General features: G+C 35.9%; 1 protein-coding gene across 5 annotated transcripts in view; it reads left to right on the forward strand.

Annotated features, from left to right (window-relative positions):
* GK (glycerol kinase) overlaps window positions 1-19,955 on the forward strand; it is a 76,750-nt gene extending 56,795 nt beyond the window's left edge. For 4 of the 5 annotated variants that reach the window (XM_025277045.2, XM_025277046.2, XM_006056289.4 and 1 more), the window contains 8 exons: window positions 7,393-7,471; window positions 8,548-8,644; window positions 9,440-9,524; window positions 10,386-10,506; window positions 10,616-10,759; window positions 12,932-13,012; window positions 15,985-16,071; window positions 17,885-19,955. In XM_025277045.2, coding sequence (XP_025132830.1) covers window positions 7,393-7,471; window positions 8,548-8,644; window positions 9,440-9,524; window positions 10,386-10,506; window positions 10,616-10,759; window positions 12,932-13,012; window positions 15,985-16,071; window positions 17,885-17,895 — 705 coding nt within the window. In that variant the 3' untranslated portion in view covers window positions 17,896-19,955. The remainder of the gene's footprint in view (window positions 1-7,392; window positions 7,472-8,547; window positions 8,645-9,439; window positions 9,525-10,385; window positions 10,507-10,615; window positions 10,760-12,931; window positions 13,013-15,984; window positions 16,072-17,884) is intronic. The other variant, XM_025277048.2, reaches the window with a different exon arrangement.
* The last annotated feature ends 5,209 nt before the right edge of the window (window positions 19,956-25,164 follow it).

Below are 25,164 nucleotides of genomic sequence, written 5' to 3' on the forward strand. Positions count from 1 at the left end.
AAAAATGTCTATTTAGGTCCTCTGTCAATGTTTTAATCAGATAGTTTTTGACATTGAGTTATATGAGTTCTTTGTATATTTTGTATACTAACCCCATTTGCAAATATTCTCTCCCATTCAGTGGGCTGCCTTTTCATTTTGTTGATAGCTTCCTTCACTGTGCAAAAGCTTTTTAGTTTATTTTTGCCTTTGTTTCCCTTGCCTGAGGAGACAGTACAAAAAGAATATTGCTGAGGTCAAAGAGCATACAGCCTATGTTTTCTTCTAGAAGTTTTATACTTTGAGATCTTGCATTTAAATTTTAAATCTGTTTGGAGTTTATTTTCATATATGGTGTGAGAAAGTAGTCTGGGTTGATTCTTTTGCATGTAGGTGTTCTGTTTTCCGAACACTATGTCTGATGTTTTAATACTGGATTTCTTCATGTATTTTGAAATTTTCCCTTCTGGTCTCATTTTCCATTAAGCCAATAGCCTTAGTCAGCAGGAAGACAACTGCTTGTTTTCCAGCACCCCTACACAAGCAGGAGAGTGCCACCGAGCCCCTGGCTTCAAGCACTGACACTCTTCCTGGTCTTACATGAAGCACTCTGAATTCTTTTCCTCTGCAGGAGTCAGTTCCAGCCCCTCCTGCTGCCTGACACATACAGAACAATGAATCAGAATCCATCATGCCTGTGGCCTCAAACCCTATTTGACTGTGCATTTCTGTTTCTGTCCACATTGGTGCTATTCTCTTCTTGAGTTAGCATGTGTTGTTTTGTTTTTCTCTTTTTATATTTTGCCTGTTATCCTCTGTTAGGGACACAGGTGATTTTTTTTAAAGTGCAAACTCAACTATCTCTGTTGATAGGGATTTTATCACTAAGAATGTTAACATCTCTGGGTCCCTATTTCATTGTTAGTAAAAAGGAAGTGGGACACATGATCCTTCAGTTGTTTTGAGACTTTAAACTCATATTAAACTGCTTAAATTTGTCCCACTGTTGCTAGTTGGAAATTTTTATTAGTGGTGGAAGATACTGAAGCAAAATAGAGCAAGAATTACCAAAATAGAGTGAGTAGTTCTACCTTCCCTCTGCCATCTGTGTGCCATCTTCCCCAAGCTGTGCTTCTCCCTTCCTCGTTCATCTTCTTTTTCTAAATGTTATTTCCCAAAACAAAATGCTTTTGGGGAGCTTTGATCTGATTATGAACTTGAGCATACTATGGGTTTGATACTTCCATGTTCTGTATACTGTCACTAGGATATAAGTTCTCTGTGGTCAGAAGACTTACCTCTCTTGTTCACCACTCTATCCCAGAGTCTGGCATATAGTAGACACTCAATAGGTATTGTTTATATACCAAATCCTATATTATGCCATTTTTGCCTATTTAAACATGAGCTCCAAAGAGGATTCCTTATAACAACCCCATTGTTTTTTTTAAATTTATTTATTCTTTATTTGAAGGATAATTGCTTTACAGAATTTTGTTGTTTTCTGTCAAACCTCAACATGAATCAGCCATAGGTGTACATATGTCCCCTCCCTCTTGAACCACCCTCCCATCTCCTTCCCCTTCCCATCCCTCTAGGTTGATACAGAGCCCCTGTTTGAGTTCCGTGAGACATACAGCAAATTCTATCTATTTTACATTTGGTAATATAAGTTTCCATGTTACTCTTTCCATACATCTCACCCTCTCCTCCCCTCTCCCCATGTCCATAAGTCTGTTCTCTATGTCTGTTTCTCCATTACTGCCTTGCAAATAAATGCTTCAAGACCATCTTTCTAGATTCCATATATATATGTGTGTGTGTGTGTGTGTGTGTGTGTGTGTGTGTATTAGTATATGATATTTATCTTTCTCTTTCTGACTTACTTCATTCTGTATAATAGGCTCTAGGTTCATCCACCTCATTAGAACTGACTCAAATGTGTTCCTTTTTATGGCTGAGTAATATTCCATTGTGTATATGTACCATAACTTCTTTATCCATTCATCTGTCAATGGATATCTAAGTTTCTTTCATGTTCTAGCTATTGTAAATAGTGCTGCAATGAACAATGGGACACATGTGTCTTTTTCAGTTTTAGTTTCCTCAGGACGTATGCCTAGGAGTGGGATTGCTGGGTCATATGATGGTTTTATTCCTAGTTTTTAAAGGAATCTCCATACCATCTTCCATAGGGGCTAACACCCCCCACCTATTGTTTTCTTTAAAAGTCCTTTTTCTCATCTCTTTGATGTGATTTGTGATTTTTGGTGTTAAATTTTTTCTTTTTCGGAGTTTTTCATCTCTCTTGAGCCAGATATTCATTTTAGGTATAAGCCTTATTTATTAGTTAACTGTTGCTGCATAACAATACTACCACTGATGCAAGTGGCTTAAAACCATACCCATTTATTATCTTACAGTTTTCCTGGGTCAGGATTCCGTGCAAAGCTTAGCTGGATCCTCTACTCAGGGTCTTACTGGGCTGCAGTCAAGATTTAGACTGAGATTGCACAAGGTGTAGACTGAGGTTGCAGTCTCATCTGAGACTCCATCTGTTTCTAGGTTCACTCAGGTTATTGACCAAATTTAGTTCCTTGTGGTTGTAGGACTGGAGGTTTCAGTTTCTTACTAGCAGTCAGCAAGAGGCTGCCCTCAGCTCCTAGAGGCCACCTGCAGTTCCTTCCTATGTGAGGACTTAACACCAGCAAGGCGGGGAGAGAGTCCAGAAAACAGGTGTGATAATGTTATGCAACGTAATCACATATATATTGCCACATACATCCTGTCACGTTTGACAGGTCCTGTTGGTTAAAAGCAAGTCATAGATCCCACCTTACTTAAAGGGAAAGCATCATGGAAGAGCATGAATAGCAGGAGTTGAGGATCATGGGAGCCTGTAAACATTGTTTATGGACTTTTCTAATGTACTTTCTTAGAAAGTATACTTTCTTTATATATATATATATATTTATTTATTTATTTTAATTGGAGGCTAATTACTTTACAATATTGTATTGGTTTTGCCATACATCAACATGAATCTGCCACAGGTGTATAATTTCTGACAAATGAGTGCTTTTAATTTTAATTCTCTAACTTGTTACCAAAGTATTAATGATACAGATTACATTTCAAAAATGCTTCCCCAATTCACCTCTCTGCTCCTGTTGTCTTCTCTTTGCAATTAAAAATGCTGTAGTTAGATTTTTGCATTATAATCATATATAAATTAAGTACAGTATAAATTATATAGTGTTGTGTATTACTGTAGCATACACAAAACTATTTCCTGTGCCTAATGGTTGATTTTGAGCAATTTAAGGATAACCTAAATTTTACATAATTTTTCTCCACATGTACTGATTTTAACCATAACTGCATTGTGAGACACATCCTACATCCTGAAATAATCTACTTTATAATACTGTTCATGGCAGTAACATTCATCTCAAGGAACTTTCGAGGGAACGTATGTTTGCCTGCTATGACATTATATTGGAGCTACCTGGTTATTTTTAATCTAATCTTCACATAGCCTTTTCCTTAGCTTTTCACTTTCCAGGCTGTTTGTCTAGTTTTGAGTAATTTATTTCTCTTGTCCATTTATCATTGAACTTCTTCTTTTTACCCATTTCTATTATGTTTTTCTTTGTGCACGCTCAGTCACTCAGTCGTATCCGACTCTTGGCAACCCTATGAACCTTAGCCCGCTAGGCTCCTCTGTCCATTGGATTTCCCAGGCAAGAATACTGGAGTGAGTTGCCATTTACTTCTCTAGGGGATCTTCCCGACCCAGGGATTGAACCCACGTCTCTGGCATTTCAGGTGGATTCTTTACCGCTGAGCCACTGGGAAAGCCCTCTCATTTCTATTATGTTTTACACCTCAGTTAGGCTTCTGTGTAGCTTTCCCAGTGGATTGTGACTTAGAATAAGAGTTGATTCATATTTGTAGTTGATGAGCTGAAGTATTGAATCTTTATATTTATGATATAATTGACAGTAACTTATTTGATCACAAGTAGACAGTCACCTTCTATCTATCATTTTAGGTTTCCATTCCTGTACTCTTTTCCCTGCCCATCTTCAAAGCATTATACCACCTTCCAATTTATCTCCTGCCTTTGAATTCAGAAGACTACATCTTTTGTGAATTTGGAGGTTTCTCTTATTTTTATTAATTTGTAAAGAGCTATACCAAGTATTATATCATGATACCAAAATTATATACTTATTTCAGATAAGTGTTTTTCATATTAAACCTACTTCTCTGCCCAACAATAGAACACTCCTTTATACTCCTGATGACCAAAGTTAAAATAATTTTCTTCTGGAAGCTTGACAGTGGCTTTAAATAATGTCTTCAATAATGTTCTCAATCAGTTACCTTTAATGAAAATCTTGATTTTCCTTTTATTACAACCACATTGCTTCCTCTGAAAAAAAATTATCTGAGCGTGTAACATATTGCCCTCATCAGTGGAAAGGAGGTACACCAACATTTGATTTCCCAAAATATGAAGTTCCACTAGCTCATAGCCATAAGACCACTCCACTAGACTTCCAGCTTAATGGCTTTTTAAAATTCGTTGTTTACTCACCTAAAACCATTGGAAACATACACATTTCTTGGTTAGATGCCATGTAGGACCAGTGTCTTTTTGAGTGTATAAGGAGAAAGAACATCTGTTTTTCCATGTAGATCTAGAACTGTGCTGTCCAGTATAGTAGCCACTAGCCACACCTGACTATTGAACACTTGAAATGTGGCTAGTCCAAATTGAAATGTGCTGTAAGTAGAAAATATATACCTGATTTCCAAGACTTAGTGAATTTTATATATATATATATATATATATATATATATAAAATATCTCAATGTTTATATTGTTACATGTTACAATGATAATATTTTTAATATATTGAGTTAAACAAAATATATTATAATTAATCTAACCTTTTTAACTATGGTAACTAAAAAAGTTAAATTATATCTGCAACTCACATTATATTTCTGTTAACAGCACTGGTCTAGAGAATCTTATGTGTTTTCTAGTCTTTGGCAACTAGTATCTCTGAACTGTTTGCTTCCAAAGGATGTTTCAGAGTTGAATTGTCTCCAGAAGCAAAAAATGTACTTAGTTCTCCTTAATGGTCCTCCTCTCTACCTAAGTATATAATATATCAAAGTTAGGAAGTGTATTCTTTGAGGAGAGGCATTGGGTTAGGGTCCCTTGTCAGATGTTTGCTAAATTGTTATTGTCCTACTTTTAAAATCTGGTTCTATCTTCACAGAGATGTCAAATCAGTTCCTCAAATGATTTTTATAGCTGAAAATTCACTGTGTAAAAAGAGCAACTGGTGTTTTGCCAGCTTTTCAGTAGAATATAGTGACTTGTTCTCATAGCAGCTATCAATGGTAGAATGTATTAATAGCAACATGTTCAGCGTCTAGTTTGTTTACATCCTGAAAACTGATGGCAAGAAGGGATAACCATTTGCAATTCAATTTACTGAGGATAGAGAGGCAAGCAACGTATAAAAAAGTTCTGTTTCCTACACTTACTGTATTACCTGATGTTTTGGTTTGGAGTGACGCTATGGAAGTAATTTACATTAGTAATCTATATGAAAAAAAAAAACACAGAAGATGAACAAATGTGTATGAATGAAACATCAGAACCAAGAAACCTTTTTTGGAACTCCTAATGGTTTGTGCTAATACTTCTTTTGGCCCCAGAATCTTTTTTTTTTATAAACAGCTTTATGGAGATGTCCTTCCCATATCACACAATTCACTCTTCTAAAAGTGTATGATTCAGTGGTTTTTAGTATGTTCACAGAGTTTTGCAGTCATCACAACAGTCTAAATTGAGAACATTTTTATTTCCCCAAAGACTAACTCCATCACCGCAACCCTAGGCAAGCACTAATCAACTTTGTGCCTATGGATTTGTGTATTGTGGACATTTCATATAAATTGAGTTATACAATATATGATCTTTCATTTAGCATAATGTTTTCAACATTCACCCATGTTGTAGCAGAATTTCATGTTTTTTCATGGTCAAATAATTTTCCAGTGTGTAGATATACTACATTTATCCATACATCAGTCAATGGAATTTGGCTGATATGTTTTTTTAACACTTAAAGAACTAGTGAAACTAGTATTTACATTCAGTAATAACTTTCCTGTATATTCCTGTATACTTCCTATATTAAGCCTCCTTGTAATTTCTTTAGGTAACTATTATTATAGTCATTACCATTATATAGGCGAATAAATGGAGTCTTGGAAAGCCCAACTAATTTACCTAAAATTATGTATCTATTAAGAAATAGAATTCAGCCTTAAACCCGGTTCATCTGACTCCAAATTGTATGTTTTCTTCCTTATTGCCACAGCCATACATTCCCCCTCCACTCCATCCCTTGGTGATTTTGTTGTAAAGAATAATTATTTTTTTAATGAATTTTTATTGGGGTATAATTGCTTTACAATGCTGTGTTCGGAGAAGGGAATGGCACCCCACTCCAGTACTCTTGCCTGGAAAATCCCATGGGCAGAGGAGCCTGGTAGGCTGCAGTCCATGGGGTCGCTGAGGGTCAGACACGACTGAGCGACTTCACTTTCACTTTTCACTTTCATGCATTGGAGAAGGAAATGGCAACCCACTCCAGTGTTCTTGCCTGGAGAATCCCAGGGACGGGGGAGCCCGGTGGGCTGCCGTCTATGGGGTCTCACAGAATTGGACACGACTGAAGTGACTTAGCAGCAGCAGCAGCAGCTGTGTTAGTTTCTGCTGTATAGCAAAGTGAATCAGTTATACACATATCTGCTCTTTTAAAAATGTCCTTCTCGTTTAGGTTACCACAGAGCATTTGGTAGAGTTCCCTGTGCTATACAGTTAGGTCCTCATTAGTTATCTAAGAATAATTACTTTGCAGTTAGCCTTCTTTGCTGACTTTTTTTGTGTGTGGTTGCTAGATTTAATATACTGTTTAATTTGGGAAATGGGCTTAAAAAACTTTCAGGGTAACATTTCCCAATAACTTTGTGGCTACGATGGGAATGTATTCTGGGTGATAATATACCTTTGTCATTTAGCAACAGAACAATTGTTCAAGAAACAGATTGCTCAGCACAGTGATGTCCATCTATGGGAACAGGTCCAAGGTCTACTGGAGGGCTCTCTTCTCTGCCTCATGAAAAATTTCTATAATGACTTAGATAAAACCATGTTTATATTAAAAGACCTGGTTTATGACATTTGTAGAAGTCCCAAAGTTGAAATTTTTGAATTGTATCCATCTGGTAGAATCATACACAGACAATATGCTCAATAAGAACTTTATATACTGATAACATATTTAATATATTCTCTCTCGGATTCCTTATTTTCCATAGGGTTCAGTAGCTATAGCTGGTGCTGTTATTCGCTGGCTTAGAGACAATCTTGGAATTATAAAAAGCTCCGAGGAAATTGGTGAGTATCTTCTAACAAAGGGCTGGAATCTAAATAATGAAAATTGTAAATATTTTACCCTTGCAGTCTGTTAATGCTTTGCCCTGTATTTGACATTAAACTATATGGATTCCTATTATGAGTTTGATTTATATATAAAAGACTCTTTGTGAAGATTTATAAAACAACAAATTGACATAATTAGTGGTGCTTATTCATAAACAGGCATGGTAAGCCATAAAAATTACCCAAGTGTAAAATTGAACACCGAAGATTGCCAGAATCTGCAGTTAAATTTATCTGATAAGAAAGCGCTTTAACTCTTATTAGAGTGAGAATTAAAACTCCAGAACCTGTAATTTAAGTATTACTATGGCTATTTTCAAACGATAGGTAATTATTTTGAACTCCCTACCCACTCTCCTTCTGCTTGTTTCATTTCAGGTGAGATAATCAGGGACACATTTCTGATTAGGAATGCAGTGAAGGCCACTTCTTCATCTGCTAGTCAGCAACCTTAAAAATAGTGGAAACGGGGACTTCCTTGATGGTCCAGTAGTTAAGAATTCGCCTGCCAATGCAGGGGACACAGGATCAATCCTTGGTCCAGGAACTAAGATTCCACATGCCGTGGGGCATCTAAACCCCTACCTACCCCACTCCTACTGAGGCCACGTGCCCTGGAGTTTGTGCTCCACAACAAAAGAAGCCATTGCAATGAGAAACCTGTGCCCCATGTCTAGAGAGCAGCTCCCAGGCATTACAACTAGAGAAAGCCTGTGCACAGCAACAAAGACCCAGCACATCCGAAAATAAATTAAATATTTTTTAAAAAATAGTGGAAATGAGCTACAATACCTTAACAAAACTAATCCAGTTCCTTTCATTCTTGGACTGGGTTATATTTTGTGGAGAAATTTGCTTTTGTTGTTCCTCATATTCTGCTACAATTAGCAACATTTTGCTGTACTGCATATTAGGAAACCAAAAGTCCTGTCCTAATTTTTTAAACATGTGTGCTTGTTGATGAAAAAAAGTAGTATATATTGGAATGATTTTTTGTGTGTTTTTTTGTTGTTGTTTGTTTTTAACGTTAGAAAAACTTGCTAAAGAAGTAGGTACTTCTTATGGCTGCTATTTCGTCCCAGCATTTTCGGGGCTGTATGCACCTTATTGGGAGCCCAGTGCAAGAGGGTAAGAATTGAAAATAAGGTATGCTTTTGTCTGTCTTGATTTATTTACTATATTAGCTAAAAACTTATTGGTTAATAGTCTTCTATTTTCAAATGATTTTGAAGTATGGAGGAAACCTTTTATACTTGGGAAGTATAATTTTAGAACCTTTAAACTCCAAGAAGTTGGGACTTCCCTGGCTGTCCAGTGGTTAGGACTCCACGCTTCCACTGCAGGAGGCATGGATTCGATCCCTGGTTGAGGAACTAAGTTACTGCACTGCATGTCCCATGGCATGATATAAAGAAGAACTCCAGGGACTTCCCTGGTGGTTCAGTGGCTGGAACTCTGCCCTCCCTCCCAATTCAGAGCACCTGGGTTCTAGATCCCACCTGCCGCAACTAAGACCTGGTTCAGCCAAATCAATAAATAAATATTAGAAAAAATTCCATGAAGTTATGTCATCTGACAATAAGCCCTGGCTATATTCCTATTCATGTTAGTATTATCTTTTATCTTCAAGGCACCTGTAAGTTATGTATCAAAAGGCCATCATCTAGATGAATATTGATTTGGTTTTATATTATTGTCATCTATTCAGATAGATCATGAACTTTTTCATATGTGGATGCAACATTGTAGACTATAAGGATTTTGCCAGCTACTTAATGTTTGTGTACAGTTTTGGCTTTTTAATGTCTTTTTCCCCCCATACACTTCTATGTACCAAATTCAACCTTTCCATATTTAGAACATTCCCGATTAATAACTCATTTATTCTGCTCTAATCTTAAAAATCTTTGTGTGTATTTTTAGGATCATCTGTGGGCTCACTCAGTTCACCAATAAATGCCATATTGCTTTTGCTGCATTAGAAGCTGTTTGTTTCCAAACTCGAGAGGTAATCAATATGGGCCTTTTTCCTGTATTTAATCCATGTTTATTATTCCTATACAAATTATATATATATACATATATGCCAGAAATTTATGAAAATTTAATAAGCTTGTTCTTGTTGTTCAGTCATTAAGTCGTGTCTGACTCTTTGTGACCCCATGGACTGCAGCACGCCAGGCTTCCCTGTCCTTCACCATCTCCAGAGTTTGCTCAAACTCATGTCCATTGAGTCAGTGATGCCATCCAACCATCTCATCCTCTGCTGCCCCCTTCTGCTCTTGCCCTCAATTTTCCCAGCATAATCAGAAATTAAGCCTGGGGACTTCCCTAGCAGCCCAGTGATTAAGACTTCATGTTTCCACTGCAGTGGGCACGGGTTACATCCCAGGTCAGGGAACTAAGATCCCATGGGCTGCACAGTAAGGCCAAAAGAAAAAAAAATTTTTTTAATTAAGCCTGCCTAAACAGTAATGTAATAAATGCAAGTTTGTTTTCTTTTCCCAGCTGTCATTACTCTCTAAGTTCCTGTTAGCTGCTGGGCACTGGGCATTTTACAGTTGAGGGGATGCTGAGTGACACATATTAGGCAAAGGATTTGAATAGTAGCACAAACATAGACACCACAGCAGGAAATCAGGGCGCAAAATAGAGTTGTCTGGCTTGCCTGGATATAGAGGTGAGTGCAGAGGAGTGGTAAGAGAAAAGGTTGGTGGTAACCAGACCAAGGAGGACCTAGAAGAAATCTCTTTTTTCCTTCTGTAGGCTTTGGGGAGCTTTTGCATGTTTTTAAGTAGAAGATGACTATTTTCTGAGATATTACTGTGTGGTACTTTGATGATGTTCATTGCATTGTTTTTTTTTTTAGATTTTGGACGCCATGAACCGTGACTGTGGAATTCCACTCAGCCATTTGCAGGTAGACGGTGGAATGACCAACAACAAAATCCTTATGCAGTTACAAGCAGACATTCTGTATATTCCAGTAGGTCAGTAAGCCCTCATTCCTTCAAACCCCAATAGTCAAGTTTTTTTTGAAGAACTGAGTTTTCAGGCATATGTAATTGCTAAGATAGTGATGTTGTTCGCTCCCCTCAGTGAAACCATCCATGCCTGAAACAACTGCTCTGGGAGCTGCCATGGCTGCGGGGGCTGCAGAAGGGGTTGGCGTCTGGAGTCTGGAGCCTGAGGACTTGTCGGCTGTCACAATGGAGCGATTTGAACCTCAAATCAACGCTGAGGGTACTTTTATTTATTTTTTTATTGAGGTAGAGTTGATTTCTAACACAATGTTGTGTTAGTTCCAGCAGTACAGCAAAGTGATTCAGTTATATATACTATGTTTTTCAGATTCTTTTCCCTTATAAGTTATTACATAATATTGAGTATAGTTCCCTGTGCTCTACAGTTATCTTTTTCAGTGAGGGTACTCGTAAAGACTGAAAATTGGTGTACTGTGAAAAGGGAGAGAGAGTTTGGTGGTTTAGTCACAAATCAAGAAATGAAATAAGATTGCAAATGTGAAGGTAATTTCATATTCAGCTGCCAAACATATTTGGCTTCATATCTGAATGAATGTGAATAAGAGAAATAGTTCCCTATTTTAAAAAAAAACAAATTTCTATAATCACTTTTTTACCATTCACTTCTACTGTTTATAGTCTCTTCATGTACGAGGATAACACTGCCACATTATCAGTTTTATTAATAGCCTGTTAGTGTAACCTTTTCTGACAGTGACAAGGGAGATATATAGACCACTGACCCATCATGTCTGCATTGGGTCATCTTTAGTGCCAATGACCAGTTTTAGGACAGGATTAACTTGGCTAAGGACCATTCTGGTAACTTTTAAGCACAGCAGGGCTAGCCTGACAAAAGCAGCAACAATTTAAATCAATGAGCATTAAATATTTGACTCACTGTTGTAACAAACAAAACTAAGCCACAAGCCAGACCAATAGACTGTAGCCCGCCAGGCTCCTCTGTCCATGAACCATTCCAGGCAAGAATACTGGAGTGGGTTGTCAGTTCCTCCTCCAGGGGATCTTCCAGACCCAGGGATCAAATCCATGCCTCTTGCATCTCCTGCATTGGCAGGCAGATTCGTTAACACTGCGCCACCTGGGAAGCCCCAATACCTGTAATTAAGTTTGTGTACAAAAGTCAGGTTTTATATATTCAATTTGGTTTTAAACCTTTTTAAAAAGCTGTGTATAAAATGGCATCATAGAGTCCAAAAGACTGTTCTATACATCTCTGTCTCTTTTGCTGTCTCATACAGGGTTATGTTGATGTATGGCAAAACCAATATAATACTGTAAAGTAATTAGCCTCCAATTAAAATAAATAAATTTATATTTTTAAAAAATGGCATAATAGTGGATTTTGTGGTGGTTCAGATGGTAAAGAATCTGCCTGCAATGCGGGACACCTGGGTTTGATCCCTGGGTTGGGAAGATCCCCTGGAGAAGGGAACAGCTACCCACTCCAGTATTCTTGCCTGGAGAATTCCATGGACAGAGGAGCCTGGCTGGCTACAGTGCATGGGGTGACAAAGAGTTGGACACGACTGAGCGACTTACTTTCCAAGGTCCTCTGCCCTCCCCCAAAGAGAAAGCAGATCAAATAGGATTCTCCTTTCTAATTCATCACCACCTGCTTATGAATGACCTGGTCTTAGCAGATAGCCTGTCTCCGCATCTCCTTTCATTTTGCAGACCAGGCTGAATTTCCCTCCAACTTCCACACAAACTTCTCTCGGCAGTCACTGGCAGTCTTTGGCAACCATACCGGGATCTGAGTCCTGGTAAAGCTCCATGTCAGTTAAATACAGTGTAATAAGCGTCAGTTTAATAAGTGAAACAATTTATCAAGAATGATGAGTGAATATAAGTATAGTACTTAGAACATCTTAGTAAACTTTCTTTTTTAAAAAACTTTTTATTTTGTATTGGAGTATAGTAACTAACAGTTGTTATTGATAGTTTCAGGTGTACAGCAAAGTGACAGCCATACATGTGAAAGTGAAAGTCACTCAGTCGTGTCCGACTCTTTGTGACCACATGGACTGTACAGTCCATGGAATTCTCCAAGCCAGAATACTGGAGTGGGTAGCTGATCCCTTCTCCAGGGGATCTTCCCAACCCAGGGATCGAACCCAGGTCTCCCACATTGCAGGTGGATTCTTTACTGTCTGAGCCACCAGGGAAGTCCAAGAATACTAGAGTGGGTAGCCTATCCCTTCTTCAGTGGATCTTCCCAGTCCAGGAATCGAACTGGGGTCTCCTGGCAGATTATTCCATACATATACATGTATCCATTCTCCCCCAGACTCCCCTCCCATCCAGTCTGCCACATAACATTGAGTAAACTGTCTTTCTTATGTATGGTTTTCCTACCTTCTATTTCTAGAAAGTGAAATTCGTTATTCTACATGGAAGAAAGCTGTGATGAAGTCAATGGGTTGGGTTACAACTCAGTCTTCAGAAAGTGGTAAAAATGTTTTTATTGTTATTGCCACTTTGTCCTAGTATGTTAAGTAGCTTCTTTAAGTATCTGTTTATACTTAGCAAGCCTGCTCTGAAGAATAGCATTATCATATGCTCATAGTTCCTAACATTTTGAAAACACTTTAAAGTTCTAAACATAAAATGTAAATTATCAGATTGATATATGTGCTTAACTCCTGTCCTGCCATACCTTTCCTTATTAGTTTATTCCTGGTACTTCGATTGATAACTTAATTTTCTAAAAGTAAAAGTATTTCTAGTTTCTTCCTAATGAAAAAAAAATCAACTAAACTTTTTTTTTTTCCTTTTCGTGACTGACTTTGCCTTTTTGGGGGGCTGTCTTCATGACCGGAACCAACCAAAAGCTATATTGATTTCAGAATACATTTCACTACTTCCTAGACTGCCCCCAAGTCCTTAGTGAGTGTATGTTGTAAGAATTCATTGAAATCAGAGGAAGAAAAGTACCAAACATAGTAAATTAGAAATGTCATAATTGGGAAATGCTCTTGGCAGAAATTAGAGGATTTTTGTTTTTAATCACTTAGGTGGGAAAGGTATCTACCATAAATAAAATATTTAGTTGTAAACAGCTCTGAGCTGCCTTTAATATTGAAACAGCCTTTAACATACCTTTAATATGGCTTGATAATCCTTTGCTAAAGACAAGATTTGGAATTTAATGAATGAAACAATGGCCAATAATATTTTGAAGCATATAGTTTAAGAGAGAAGAGTTTATAAATGAAATATAGCCTGCCTTCCAACCCCAAAGTGAGTATAGAACCACTTTTTAAAAAAATTATTTATTTATTGGCTGCACCGGTGCTTAGTTGCAGCATGTGGGATCTAGTTCCCTGTCTAGGGGTCAAACCCGAGCTCCCGTCATTAGGAGCCCAGAGTCTTAGCCACTGGATCACCAGGGAAGTCCCAAGAACCACTTTTAATGTATCTAGCTTTTCAGAGAAGCTTCTGGGATCATCCTATTTCTACTTGAAGCTTTTGTTTATTCTCCTAAATAAGCTTTAGGCTTAATATCCATTGTCTTTAAATCTTTTGTTCTGAGACCCACCTTTCTTTCTAAGATGGTGACAAAGCCTTTCTTGCTAAGACTGTTTGCAGTTTTGAGACCTTTTATAGTTAAACTTCTCAATCATAGGTATTTTTTGTAGCACAGTACTTGTTGCTTTGAAGGATGCAATAGCCGTGCACTCTGATTTATTTTCTGGTTGCCCTCAATTAAAAGCTGATGAAAATGAGTTCTGTGATTTCTTTGACTAGTTGTATTTTTTTTGATGGCATAGAAACTTCCCTGGCAGTCCAGTGGTTGAGACTCCAAACTTCCAATGCATGGGGCACAGGTTTATCTCTGGTCAGTGAACAAGATCCCGCATGCTCCCCCAAAATAAATAAAATGTATTTTATTTATTTTATGGCCAAAAAAATATTATATGGCTAAATAAATAAATAAAATGGCACAATTCAACCTGTTCCCCTCCCTCGCCATATCTGCCTCCATGTCAATGCCACACATACTTCTTCCTTACTTGCAGTTGAGGATATAATTTTAATTGCCAAGTTTCCACAAAGCCAATTGATCATTTTCTGTTTGCTTTACCTTACTGTCAGGGAACTTATAATGCCAAGAAAAAGTGGATAAAAGAAAATTACACGATTTTTTTGTTTCTGCCTTCAGAATTGATGATAAAATAATTTGATTTTTTGAGAGCTTTCGATTTTTCAAACTTGGTGTTTGTTTCAGTTAGGCTGCAGTGTATTTAAGGCAAACTGTGAAAACAATTTGTAGTAGATTTATGAAAAGCAGTCATGTACAACATTTTGAGAGTCTCTAAAACTGTATAATAATCCAGATAACAATATTCAATTAGTGAAATGCTGATTGTTCCTCAACCAATGTAAGCTATGTAATAATAGTACAGATAGAATCCTATTTTGATGATCTCATAAGGCTATTCAAATTGCTACCTGGCCTCTTATCCTCTTTAAATAGTTTTAATTTATGGGAAGAATATTATGTTAGCTTAATTTCCAAAGCATATTGCCAATTTTGAAGCATTCATATTTATTTTCTTGTTTGTAACTATATTTGAATGGAGTGTAAAGAATTTTTAACATACATTTAATATGTTTAAAATGTAGAAATGATTGAAGATTTAATATTTTTTGGAGAGAGCTTATGATAAATAATGACTTCATGACTTTGTACTCTAAACCCACCAAAATAACATTTTTTTTTTCAAAAAATGTTAAATGTTCCAGATACATAATGTTTAAATTCAAGAAAAGCCTATGTCTGTATCTATCTAGCTATTCTTTAAAGGAAATGTTTTCAATCAGGTTAGAAAATATCAAAACAATTGTATTCTCAGACAATATTTTAAATATAGATAATACAGTTTAGTTTTCAAATTATATAGTAACATTAATTTTCAGGTTCATTTTGTTATACCAACTGTGTGTAAAAAAGAAAATGAAACCAACAGGGTTTGAAATTCATTTTCAAACTAATGAATTGGACTAATATAACTCTTCTCTGATAGCCAAAGGATCTATAATTTTAATCTGGATGGGGAATGGTATTGCTCACTTAGTATCTTTTGGGAAAGAATCAAGAAAGCTAAAATCAGCAGCCTCCCAAAAAGAAAGTTCTCCTTCAGCTTTCTTTGGCTTTGCCAGTGGAAGGTTTATGTTGGTCTATATGCTCTACGTTCTTGCTATTTGTGGCATGCTATCTGTATTGTTTGTTAACTGTCATAAGCCCTCAATTTTGATTCTGGTTTTGATTTAAAGTAATAACTCTTTGCTAGCTTTTATGAATATACTATTTTTATAACTTTTTTTTGCTATCATGTGATTCTTAACACAAATATTGTAATTATGTGTCTCTCTTTTGGTTTGCTTGACTGGAATTCCCTCCTACTCGGATGACAACAGGTGACCCTAGTATCTTCTGTAGTCTGCCCTTGGGCTTTTTTATAGTGAGTAGCGTGGTAATGTTAATCGGAGCAAGGTACCTCTCAGGTCAGTTCCTCTTTAAATTAGACAATTATATGAGTTAGCATTAATGTATTTGTGTATAAATGAACAGAAAGTTTTCAGTATTTTTCCTTCTTCCTGTTCTTAGGAACCTGGAAAATCTATTAACGGTCTAGTTAATAGACCATTTAATTCAGAATTAAGGACTGTGACTCTGCTTTTATTCTCTTTGATTTTTAGTAGATGATTTTCTTTGAGGGGCTACATTCTGCTGGCAAGTGCAGCAGTAAGCACTACTGTTCATGCTTAAATGAAAGGATGTTCAGAGTGGTAGATGAAATGTATAGTATTTGAAATCAATTGAACTGTCTTTTAAATGTACCTAAGTTGTTTTTCATACTTATGAAAATCTGCTACAGAAGTCTTAATATTTCAATCCTGGTAAGACTTTTGGCCAGAGTATGTTAGCAGAGTTTCTGTAAAACTCTAAACCTGGGGGAATTTATCGTTACTTTTATTTTAGTTAAGAGAATACATTGGTGAACTGAAATTTTTTTAAAATTATTGCTGAAATAAATTGGTGAAATTCAAACTGAATTATTATTTTTGCATATTCTGAATATTCTTATAAAAGTAAAATTGCTCAGTACATTATAAAACTCACTGCGTAACCAGCATTAATTTAAATATAATAATCATTTTTGGAAGTTGTTCCTGATGATAGTTCAGTTTTTCTTCAAATTAGTGGCCTAAATGGAAATGATGTATTTCATGTTGCTAAGAAAGTGAAACATTTAAAAAATCTTCTTAATTAGGAAGTTGAATTATTTCTCTTAATTAATTACAAGATGACCTGGGTTTAAAATGTAAAAATTTTTTATTGATATGGGAGAACATCTGTTTTTAGAAGTCTGACAAGCATTAATCAGATTTGCATCATCACTAAAGCACTATATATAAATATGGAATGAAAAGTTATTTATATTAGAAAGGGAATAAAAATTATCTACATTAGCAGAACATTAAATTATCTTTTAAATCATGATAAAATTTCAGTTACATGCATGAGAGTTTAAAATTAGATTTACCATTTTCTGTATTCTTCATGTTTATAATAAATTTGTTCAAATATTTTTCTTCCGTAATAACCATTCCTTATGTTGGTATTAGTGCTTTACACACTACAAAAGGCTTCTGTATACATAAATCTGTACAGAATTAGCAGATGCTTATTTCCTTTCTGCTTCTCAGGAATGTTTGGTGGAATTGTCTGAGTATTCCCCAGAAGAACTGTAATTTAATTTTTTAAAAATTCTGTTTTAGAAAAAGTTCTATTTTTTTTCTTTATCCTGAGGTTTTTTTTGTTTTTTTTTTTTTTTGTTTGTTTTTGGCTGCATTATGGTGGTCTGGAAAAGGAAAGAAAATAGCATTGCAGCTGAATATTTTCATTGATATTTTTTCCCCTTCTGTTTCCCTTTGATACCAGTACAGAATGAAAAAGCTTGGTCTTTAAAAAAATAGGATATATAACATATCTCTAAGCTGAAGGATACAGTAAATGTCCAAATTCCTAGACTTCCAAAATACATATGATTGCCATCTTTAGGATCTCTCTTGGTAACATATGCTGAGATTTGAGAAAAATTGGAATGCCTTGTCTTGGTAAACAGTTAGCAGTAGTGTTCATTTGCTAATTTTGAAATTGGCCCAGTTATATTTGTTGCATTTTACCTGTGAAGCAATATTTAGGAACCATATGGAATTTCTAGCTCAATAATGATTGAATCATCTTCATTGCTTTAACTCCTAAATTGCATGTATATTATTATTGACATATATGGTTTTTGTCCAATTTTAGGTATGCCGTAAATACTACCAACTCATGGATTCCAAAGATGCGAGCTCTTTACCTATGGAGAGAATCCAGTGATTCTGTCTCTTAATGTGATGACACTATTCATAAACTGGTTTTATTTATAAGCCACTTGCTGCATGATCCTCCAAGTAGACCTGTGGCTTGAAATAAAGAAAATGCAGCAGAAAGAATGCTATAGAAACATTGGGTGTTTTTTTTAACAGCACTAGTTAAGATTGGACCAGCCACCTTTGGGGCTGACCCCCTCCTTTGCAATCATTTCCTGCCTCATTCCCTGTAAGATCTAGGAAGAATTCAGATCCTGTCCATTGGAATTTTTTATCACATATATTCAGACTCTGATGGGCCAGGATTTGATTCCTGCACTACACACACTTCATTAAGGGGCTATTACTAACCGGCTAAAAATCTGTGATTTTTTGTTTGCTTCTTTTTAACAGACTCCCCTACCCAAAGTCCTCTTTTCTGCTTATTAGGGAGACCACAACATCTTCACTAAATGTTTAAATGGAAGCCTTTACTAAATTCTTAAAATAGAAATTTAGTACTCTCATTCCTTAGGCATTTTTCTAAAAAATATTTGCCAAAACTGAAAATTCTTCATGTATTTTACATGGTCTCACTAATTATACTGAATTGCTGCTATCTGGATCTTATAGGGAAGGACACTTTCCTTTCTTTTTTCGTTCATCTCTCTTTTTTATATTTTTTACATTGTGTATAACATACATGCCTCTATATTTTGTATAATAAGGGTAGCCCATTTATAAATTAAGAGTACATGTTCTCACTAATTACACTGAATTTCTGTCAGGATCTTATAGGGAAGAACACTTCCTTTTCTTTTCATCTCTCCTTTTTATATTTCTTACTTTGTATGTGTAACATACATGCGTTTATATTTTATATACTGAGGGTAGCCCATTTATAAATTAAGAACACATTGTATTCAGTGGATTCTAATGGGGCTGGTCTTAAGTGGACCACTATGTGTATAAATATTTTGGGGAAAACAGCTGTGTACATTTTTGGGCAACGGTTATACATATTATTTACCAGGAGAAGCTTTCTTGAAGAGCCAACATTTAAAATTTAAGTATATGTTCTATGTGAATAAAAGAAAATGTACTTTATTGTGACTATAATTTCTTATACCATACTTTTATATGCTAAAAAAAACCTGTGGAATAGTATAGCAAATATTGTTTTCAAATACAAGCACTGAGTCCATATAAAGTTTGCTTTTCCTTTGACATATATTTAGATCTATTTAGGATCCTTTTGAGGGGATATCAAAAAAGTTTACAAACTTAAGTAGAAAAAAAAAGCCAAGAATCTCTTTCCATCTAAGTGTGTTATAAATTGCTGATAAGCAATTAAAATTTCTGTTTGAGATGACAAGTAGTTATCTCTGCTTATGGACATATTATTAATACAAGAGAAAAATGGTTTAATTGATAGAAAAAGCTTCCAGTAAACCCAAGAATTTCCTTCTCGCTGCACCCACAACCAAGAAATTCTCAAAAAATTTAATGTGAGGCATTATAACAATTTACCTAATCTAGCTTCTCAATGTCAATTTTAAAATAATCTTAAGATTAATTTTTTTACTACAAACAAGAAAATACTGCCTCCTAGTTATTTTCTTCAGTGATGAAAATGGAAAAATATTTATATATTAATATATTTATATATATTAATATAAAAGGTTTTGTTTTGTTTGGAATGAATGGTAGTTTGCATTTTCAGTTCTGATTATGCTGTTTGTAAATTATTGAATCTGCTGGGTTTTATTGGTGCAGCTGCCACTTGAGTGACATAAATGTTACAGAAAGGTACTATGAAATTATTACTTTGTGGCAAGGACACTTTTAAACATTGTTTGTTTCTACAAAGGTAGTTTGAGTTAATGTAAATAACTGTGAAAATCATTGTTCTGATAATTTTAAGATTAATTAATTTTCTATAAATTGTGATATTTATAAATGTTTGAAATGATACACGTTGATATTTAATGATAAATTTACTTAAAATAAATTGACCCTCATTCTTACTTGCATTTCTCATTTACAGACTAGAACTTAGATCAAAGTTAATTGAGAAAGATGGTTCAGGACACGTTCAGCTCAGCTGTTAGCCCTTGATAAGGCACACACTGAAGAATTAGCCAACAGCTGAAGAAGCAGTTTCTGGGATGATGAGCACCTTACTTGTTCTGTCAAAAAAGACTACATTGCCCCATCTCAGCATCCAGAAAATGCCCCAGTGAGGTCAGCAGCTGTTCTCAATAGGGTCTTGCAGTCATGGCTAACCATGACTTACTGGTTCCACTCTATGCTTCAGTTCCTGTCTACCTGGGTGAGTTGGTGGAGTCAAGTATGCCATTATTCCCTGAACTCAATCACCAACACCTCAATCTTTTGTTCTCCAGGTAATCAGTAACATAAATAATGCATTTTTGCTTCTGTAATAATATCTTAGAATTTTTTTTAGTGTGTTTCTTTTAAAATGCCTAAGTCTCAGTTCTTTGGCTTATAGGTATTTTGTATCCTGTGGGAATGAAGAATGATTGCAATTTAGGAGGAACCATGAAACAAAAGATGTCATAGCACAGACACTATAACAGCAATGGTAGTCACGTAGGTAGTTTTTACCTCATAGTGTCTAATCATAAAGAGAAGTGCAAAAATTACTATTTTTATAGCTTTAATAAGGTATAATTGATATATAGAAAACTGTACATATTTAAAGTATATACTTTGATTAGCTTGGACTTCATGCATACACCCATTATCCCATCACCAAAATCAAGGTTATAAACATACCAATCACCTCCAAAAATTTCCTTGTGTCCCTTTTGCTTTCTGTGTTTGTATGTTTAAGAATGCTTAACATGAAATCTACCCTCTTAAATTTTTAAATGCACAATAGCGTATTGTTAACTATGGCACTAAAAGTTGTACAGCAATCTCTAGGACTTAATCATCTTGTGTAACTAACTTCATACCCATTGAACAATTCCCCATTTCCCCTCTCACCCCACCCCCTGCTAACCACCAATCTCCTATTTCTGTTTGACTTTTTAAGATTCCACACATAAAGTAAGATTACACAATATTTCTTTTTGTGTCCAGTTTATTTCACTTAGCATAATCTAAATTTGTACCAATGTTTCAAATTTGGTACATTGATGTTGCAAACAGTAGAATTTCCTTCTTTTTAAGGCTGATCAAGATTCCATTGTATGTATATACTACATTTTCTTTATCCATTCGTCTGTCAATGGACATTTGGGTTGTATCTATTATCTTGGCTGTTGTGAATAATGCTGCAGTGAACCTGGGAGTGTAGATATCCTGATTTCGATTCTTTGGGATATATACTCAAAAGTAGAATTGCTAGATCATATGGAAGGCGATGGCACCCCACTCCAGTACTCTTGCCTGGAAAATCCCATGGACGGAGGAGCCTGGAAGGCTGCAGTCCATGGGGTTGCTGAGAGTCGGACACGACTGAGCGACTTCACTTTCACTTTTCACTTTCATGCATTGGAGGAGGAAATGGCAACCCACTCCAGTGTTCTTGCCTGGAGAATCCCAGGGACGGTGGGGCCTGGTGGGCTGCCACCTATGGGGTCGCACGGAGTCGGACACGACTGAAGCGACTTAGCAGCAGCAGCATGGTAGTTCTATTTTTAATTTTTTGAGGAATTGTTCATACGGTTTTCCATAGTGGCTGCACTATTTTACATTCCCACCAACAGTGTAAAAGTGTTCCAAGAATTAGTTTTTAACTAGAACTTTGTAATAGCTTGTTTTAACTGTACTTTTTAAATAAGGAAGTTTACTTGATCTGTTCTTGCAACCTACAATTCATCAGGTCACATAATAGGCATTACTGGAAAACCGAGTGAGTTTCAAAACCAACTTGATTGCTACTTGATCTATACTTTATAGGTACATATCTTAGCTCTGGTCTTACATTAAAGGATAAAATGTGTTAAGTATCACAGACAAAGAACTCTCACCAGTGTTTCTAAAGATTTCCTTGTCATCAGATTTAGTGAAAATGACCTATTAACTTAAATTTGGGGACTATAAAGATAAATATTCTGAGAAGCAGAAGATAGGTTAAAAACAAGTTGCTCATGTTAATTGGCTATACCCTAATATGAAATAAAAAGGTTTTTTACAAAGTTTTTAAAAACTAGTTGCTCAATTAATTTTAATTAATTTTTGGCCATGCCACATTGCGGTGCAGAATGTTAGGTCCCTAAGCAGGGATTGAAATCTCACCCCTTGCAGCAGAAGCTCAGAGTCTTAACCACTGTACCACTAGGGAAGCCCCTGCAAATCTAAATTTTTGAGCTTAAATTCAGAGGCCACTGTACACAAATGTTCATGACAGCATTATTCATAATAGTGCAAGAGAAAACAACTGTCTTATCAATTGATGAATGGTAAATTAAAGGTGAGATATCCATACAGGGGAATATTATTCACATGTAAAAATGATAAGGTACCACACACATACTACAACATAAATGAATCTTGAAAACTGCACAGAGTGAAAAAAGTCATACAAAAAGCCACATAGTGTATGATTCAGATTGCATGAAATGTCCAGAATAGACAAATCCACAGGGACAGAAGGTGGATTAGTGGCTGCCAGAGTCTGGGGCAGGAGTTGGGGTGTGGGGAGGGGAAAGGGGACATGACTGCTAATGGACAGGATTTCTTTTGGGTTGATGATTGCACAACCTTGTGAATATACTAAAAACTGAAGCATACACTTTAAAGGAGTGTATTTATGGTATATGAATTATACCTCAACGAAAGTGTAATTTGCATTTATGTAAAATAAATACATTTGACCAGTCCCTGACAGCATGTGAGCTTATAGTCCCTGAAATGAACCCTCTGAAGGAAATAAATTTTATTTGTTCCTCGAAAATATGGAGGTTAATAAATATATCTCCTTTTTATTTCACTTTCACTAACTCTTTTTCAAGTATCTAATATTGGAAATAAGAAAAATCCTTTAGTCACTAATACATAAAAGATTATGAAGAAATAGAAGATCTGGGCTCCCATTCAGCTTCCCAGGGAATTTCATGGTTTGTCCAATAGAATATACTGATCAAAAGGACACAGCTAACTCATTTTCCCCAAAGACTTGGTAAATGAGGCAGTCTTCTGAACATATTAAGTAAAACATATTACAATAATTACCAATAACTTGTAGTTTAGAAACTGTGCTGCGTCTTATTTTTCTTGAAGGTTTAATCTCATCTTTCTCCTCAAGCTCATTTTAAACCTTCAGCCTTTTATTAATTTACCACCACGTCTCTCTTTACTACAGTGTGTATAGGAGAAAACAATGTCTGTTTGCCACCTACCTCTTCAAATAATTGTAAATCTAATTCAAATGACAGTGAATATTTGCAAGTTCATTCTCTACATCACTGGTTTCTCAACAGCCAAGGGACCTCTTTGTAAAATGAGCATTCTTGTCCGTTTAATTTTTTGATCAAATTCTTTGTTGGAAATGAATAATACTGTTCTTAGAAAAATTGGAAAATAAGAGGTTAGAAAGAAGGGTACAAAATCATCCAGACTCATAAATAATACTTGTGGTTATTTTATTTTTTCCCTAAACTTTAAGGTGGTATTTTCACAGATCTTGGATGTTCATAAATGTTGTATAAAAATTTTAACCTGCAAAACAACACAACGTATCATGTATGTGAACACATACAGTTGAACTAGAAGTATGAAACTTGGAGAGGGATGGTAGATAACCAAGTTTTGGATGGTGGTTACCTCTGAAAGGCAGAGCATGGAATCAGGCAAGAGACTTCACTGGAACCTGAAAAGCTGTGTTTCTTAAAAAATTAAAAGAGTTAAAGCAAATATAGCAAAATCTTAAGATTTGACTGAGTGATGGGAGTATGGATTTTTTTTTTTTACTATATCCTCTACTTTTCTGTATGCTTTAACTATTTCATAGTAAAAAGATAAGGTGAAAAAAAAGACAATGTATCATCATCCTAATTATATGTATCAAAGTCCATTAGTGTAATCTTGTTTATCCTGACACTTTTCCCAATTAAAAGGGCTGAAATCTTACTGATCTTCTGGCACTATTATTTCAAGCACCTCATATAAAGCATCAATATTCAGAATAAATAATGTATATTAGAAATTATATCCTTAACCATCCATTTGTTGTGAATTCCACGACTCAGAAAAAAATACTTATTTGTCTTATTTCCAGTATAGAACCTTCCAACAAATTTGAATTGTACTACTGTCAGCCCACCACATTCAGAAATATATTAAGGCTAGAAAATTTCTGGGCCAGAAAGTCTCCATTCTAGATATAGGTTTAATATCAAGGGAGAAAGAGCACTGCCATTATACTGGATTTCAAATTGGGCACAAGACCTGTTTTATTCTATTTCAGGTTCTAGTTCATTACAGTTGAAAGAAAGCACTTAATTATAAAATTGGATGAAATTGGCTTCCTTTCAAACGTGTTTAAAAGACCACAAAGACATGGGCAAAATAAAATGGTGCAGTGACAATCGAAATGATTAACACCTTCTGTGGAGGGAAAATTGGGCTTGGAAACTGAACAATTATCCCCACAATATTCAAAGAACTTTTAATGGCTGTCATATTTCATCTCGGGAGTTGCGGTAATTTATTTATTCACTCTGGGATTACTTCTGTGAACTTTTTTTTTTAACCCAAGTTCCTAGGTCAGAGCCTTGGGGGGTGGGGACAGACTCCTTTAGAGCTACTGAGCTTCCTGACACCACCATTCCATTCTTGGCACCCATTCCCTTCAAGCCTGCACCTGCCTCGTTCCTCAGGTTCCTCAGCTGGAATCAATCGCCCGCCCCTCCAGCCCATCCCCCCATGACATTAGTCAACCAATAAGCCATCGCTGGGTGCTCAGCCCAGCACCAGCAGCACAAGGGCACCCAAGAGAAGAGGGCTTGACCTGCCTTCAAGGACCCTGCGGTCTGTCTGGAGAAGTAAGTCATACACAGTAAGAACCAAGGAGGTGTTGCACTGAGGGAAGGGTGCCAGCGAAGCAGAGAGGATGGGTTGCTGGGAGCTGTTCACCTGTGCTGGATTTCTTTTTCCCCATTGTGGCTGGGTATTTCACTTCTCTTTACTCACTGGGAGGTAAGACTGATATTTAGTCACTTTATCTAATAGATTTTTTAAGGATTTGTGGCCCACAACTGGAAG

The sequence above is a fragment of the Bubalus bubalis genome, chromosome X (assembly GCF_019923935.1).
Source record: "Bubalus bubalis isolate 160015118507 breed Murrah chromosome X, NDDB_SH_1, whole genome shotgun sequence".
NCBI lineage: Eukaryota > Metazoa > Chordata > Mammalia > Artiodactyla > Bovidae > Bubalus > Bubalus bubalis.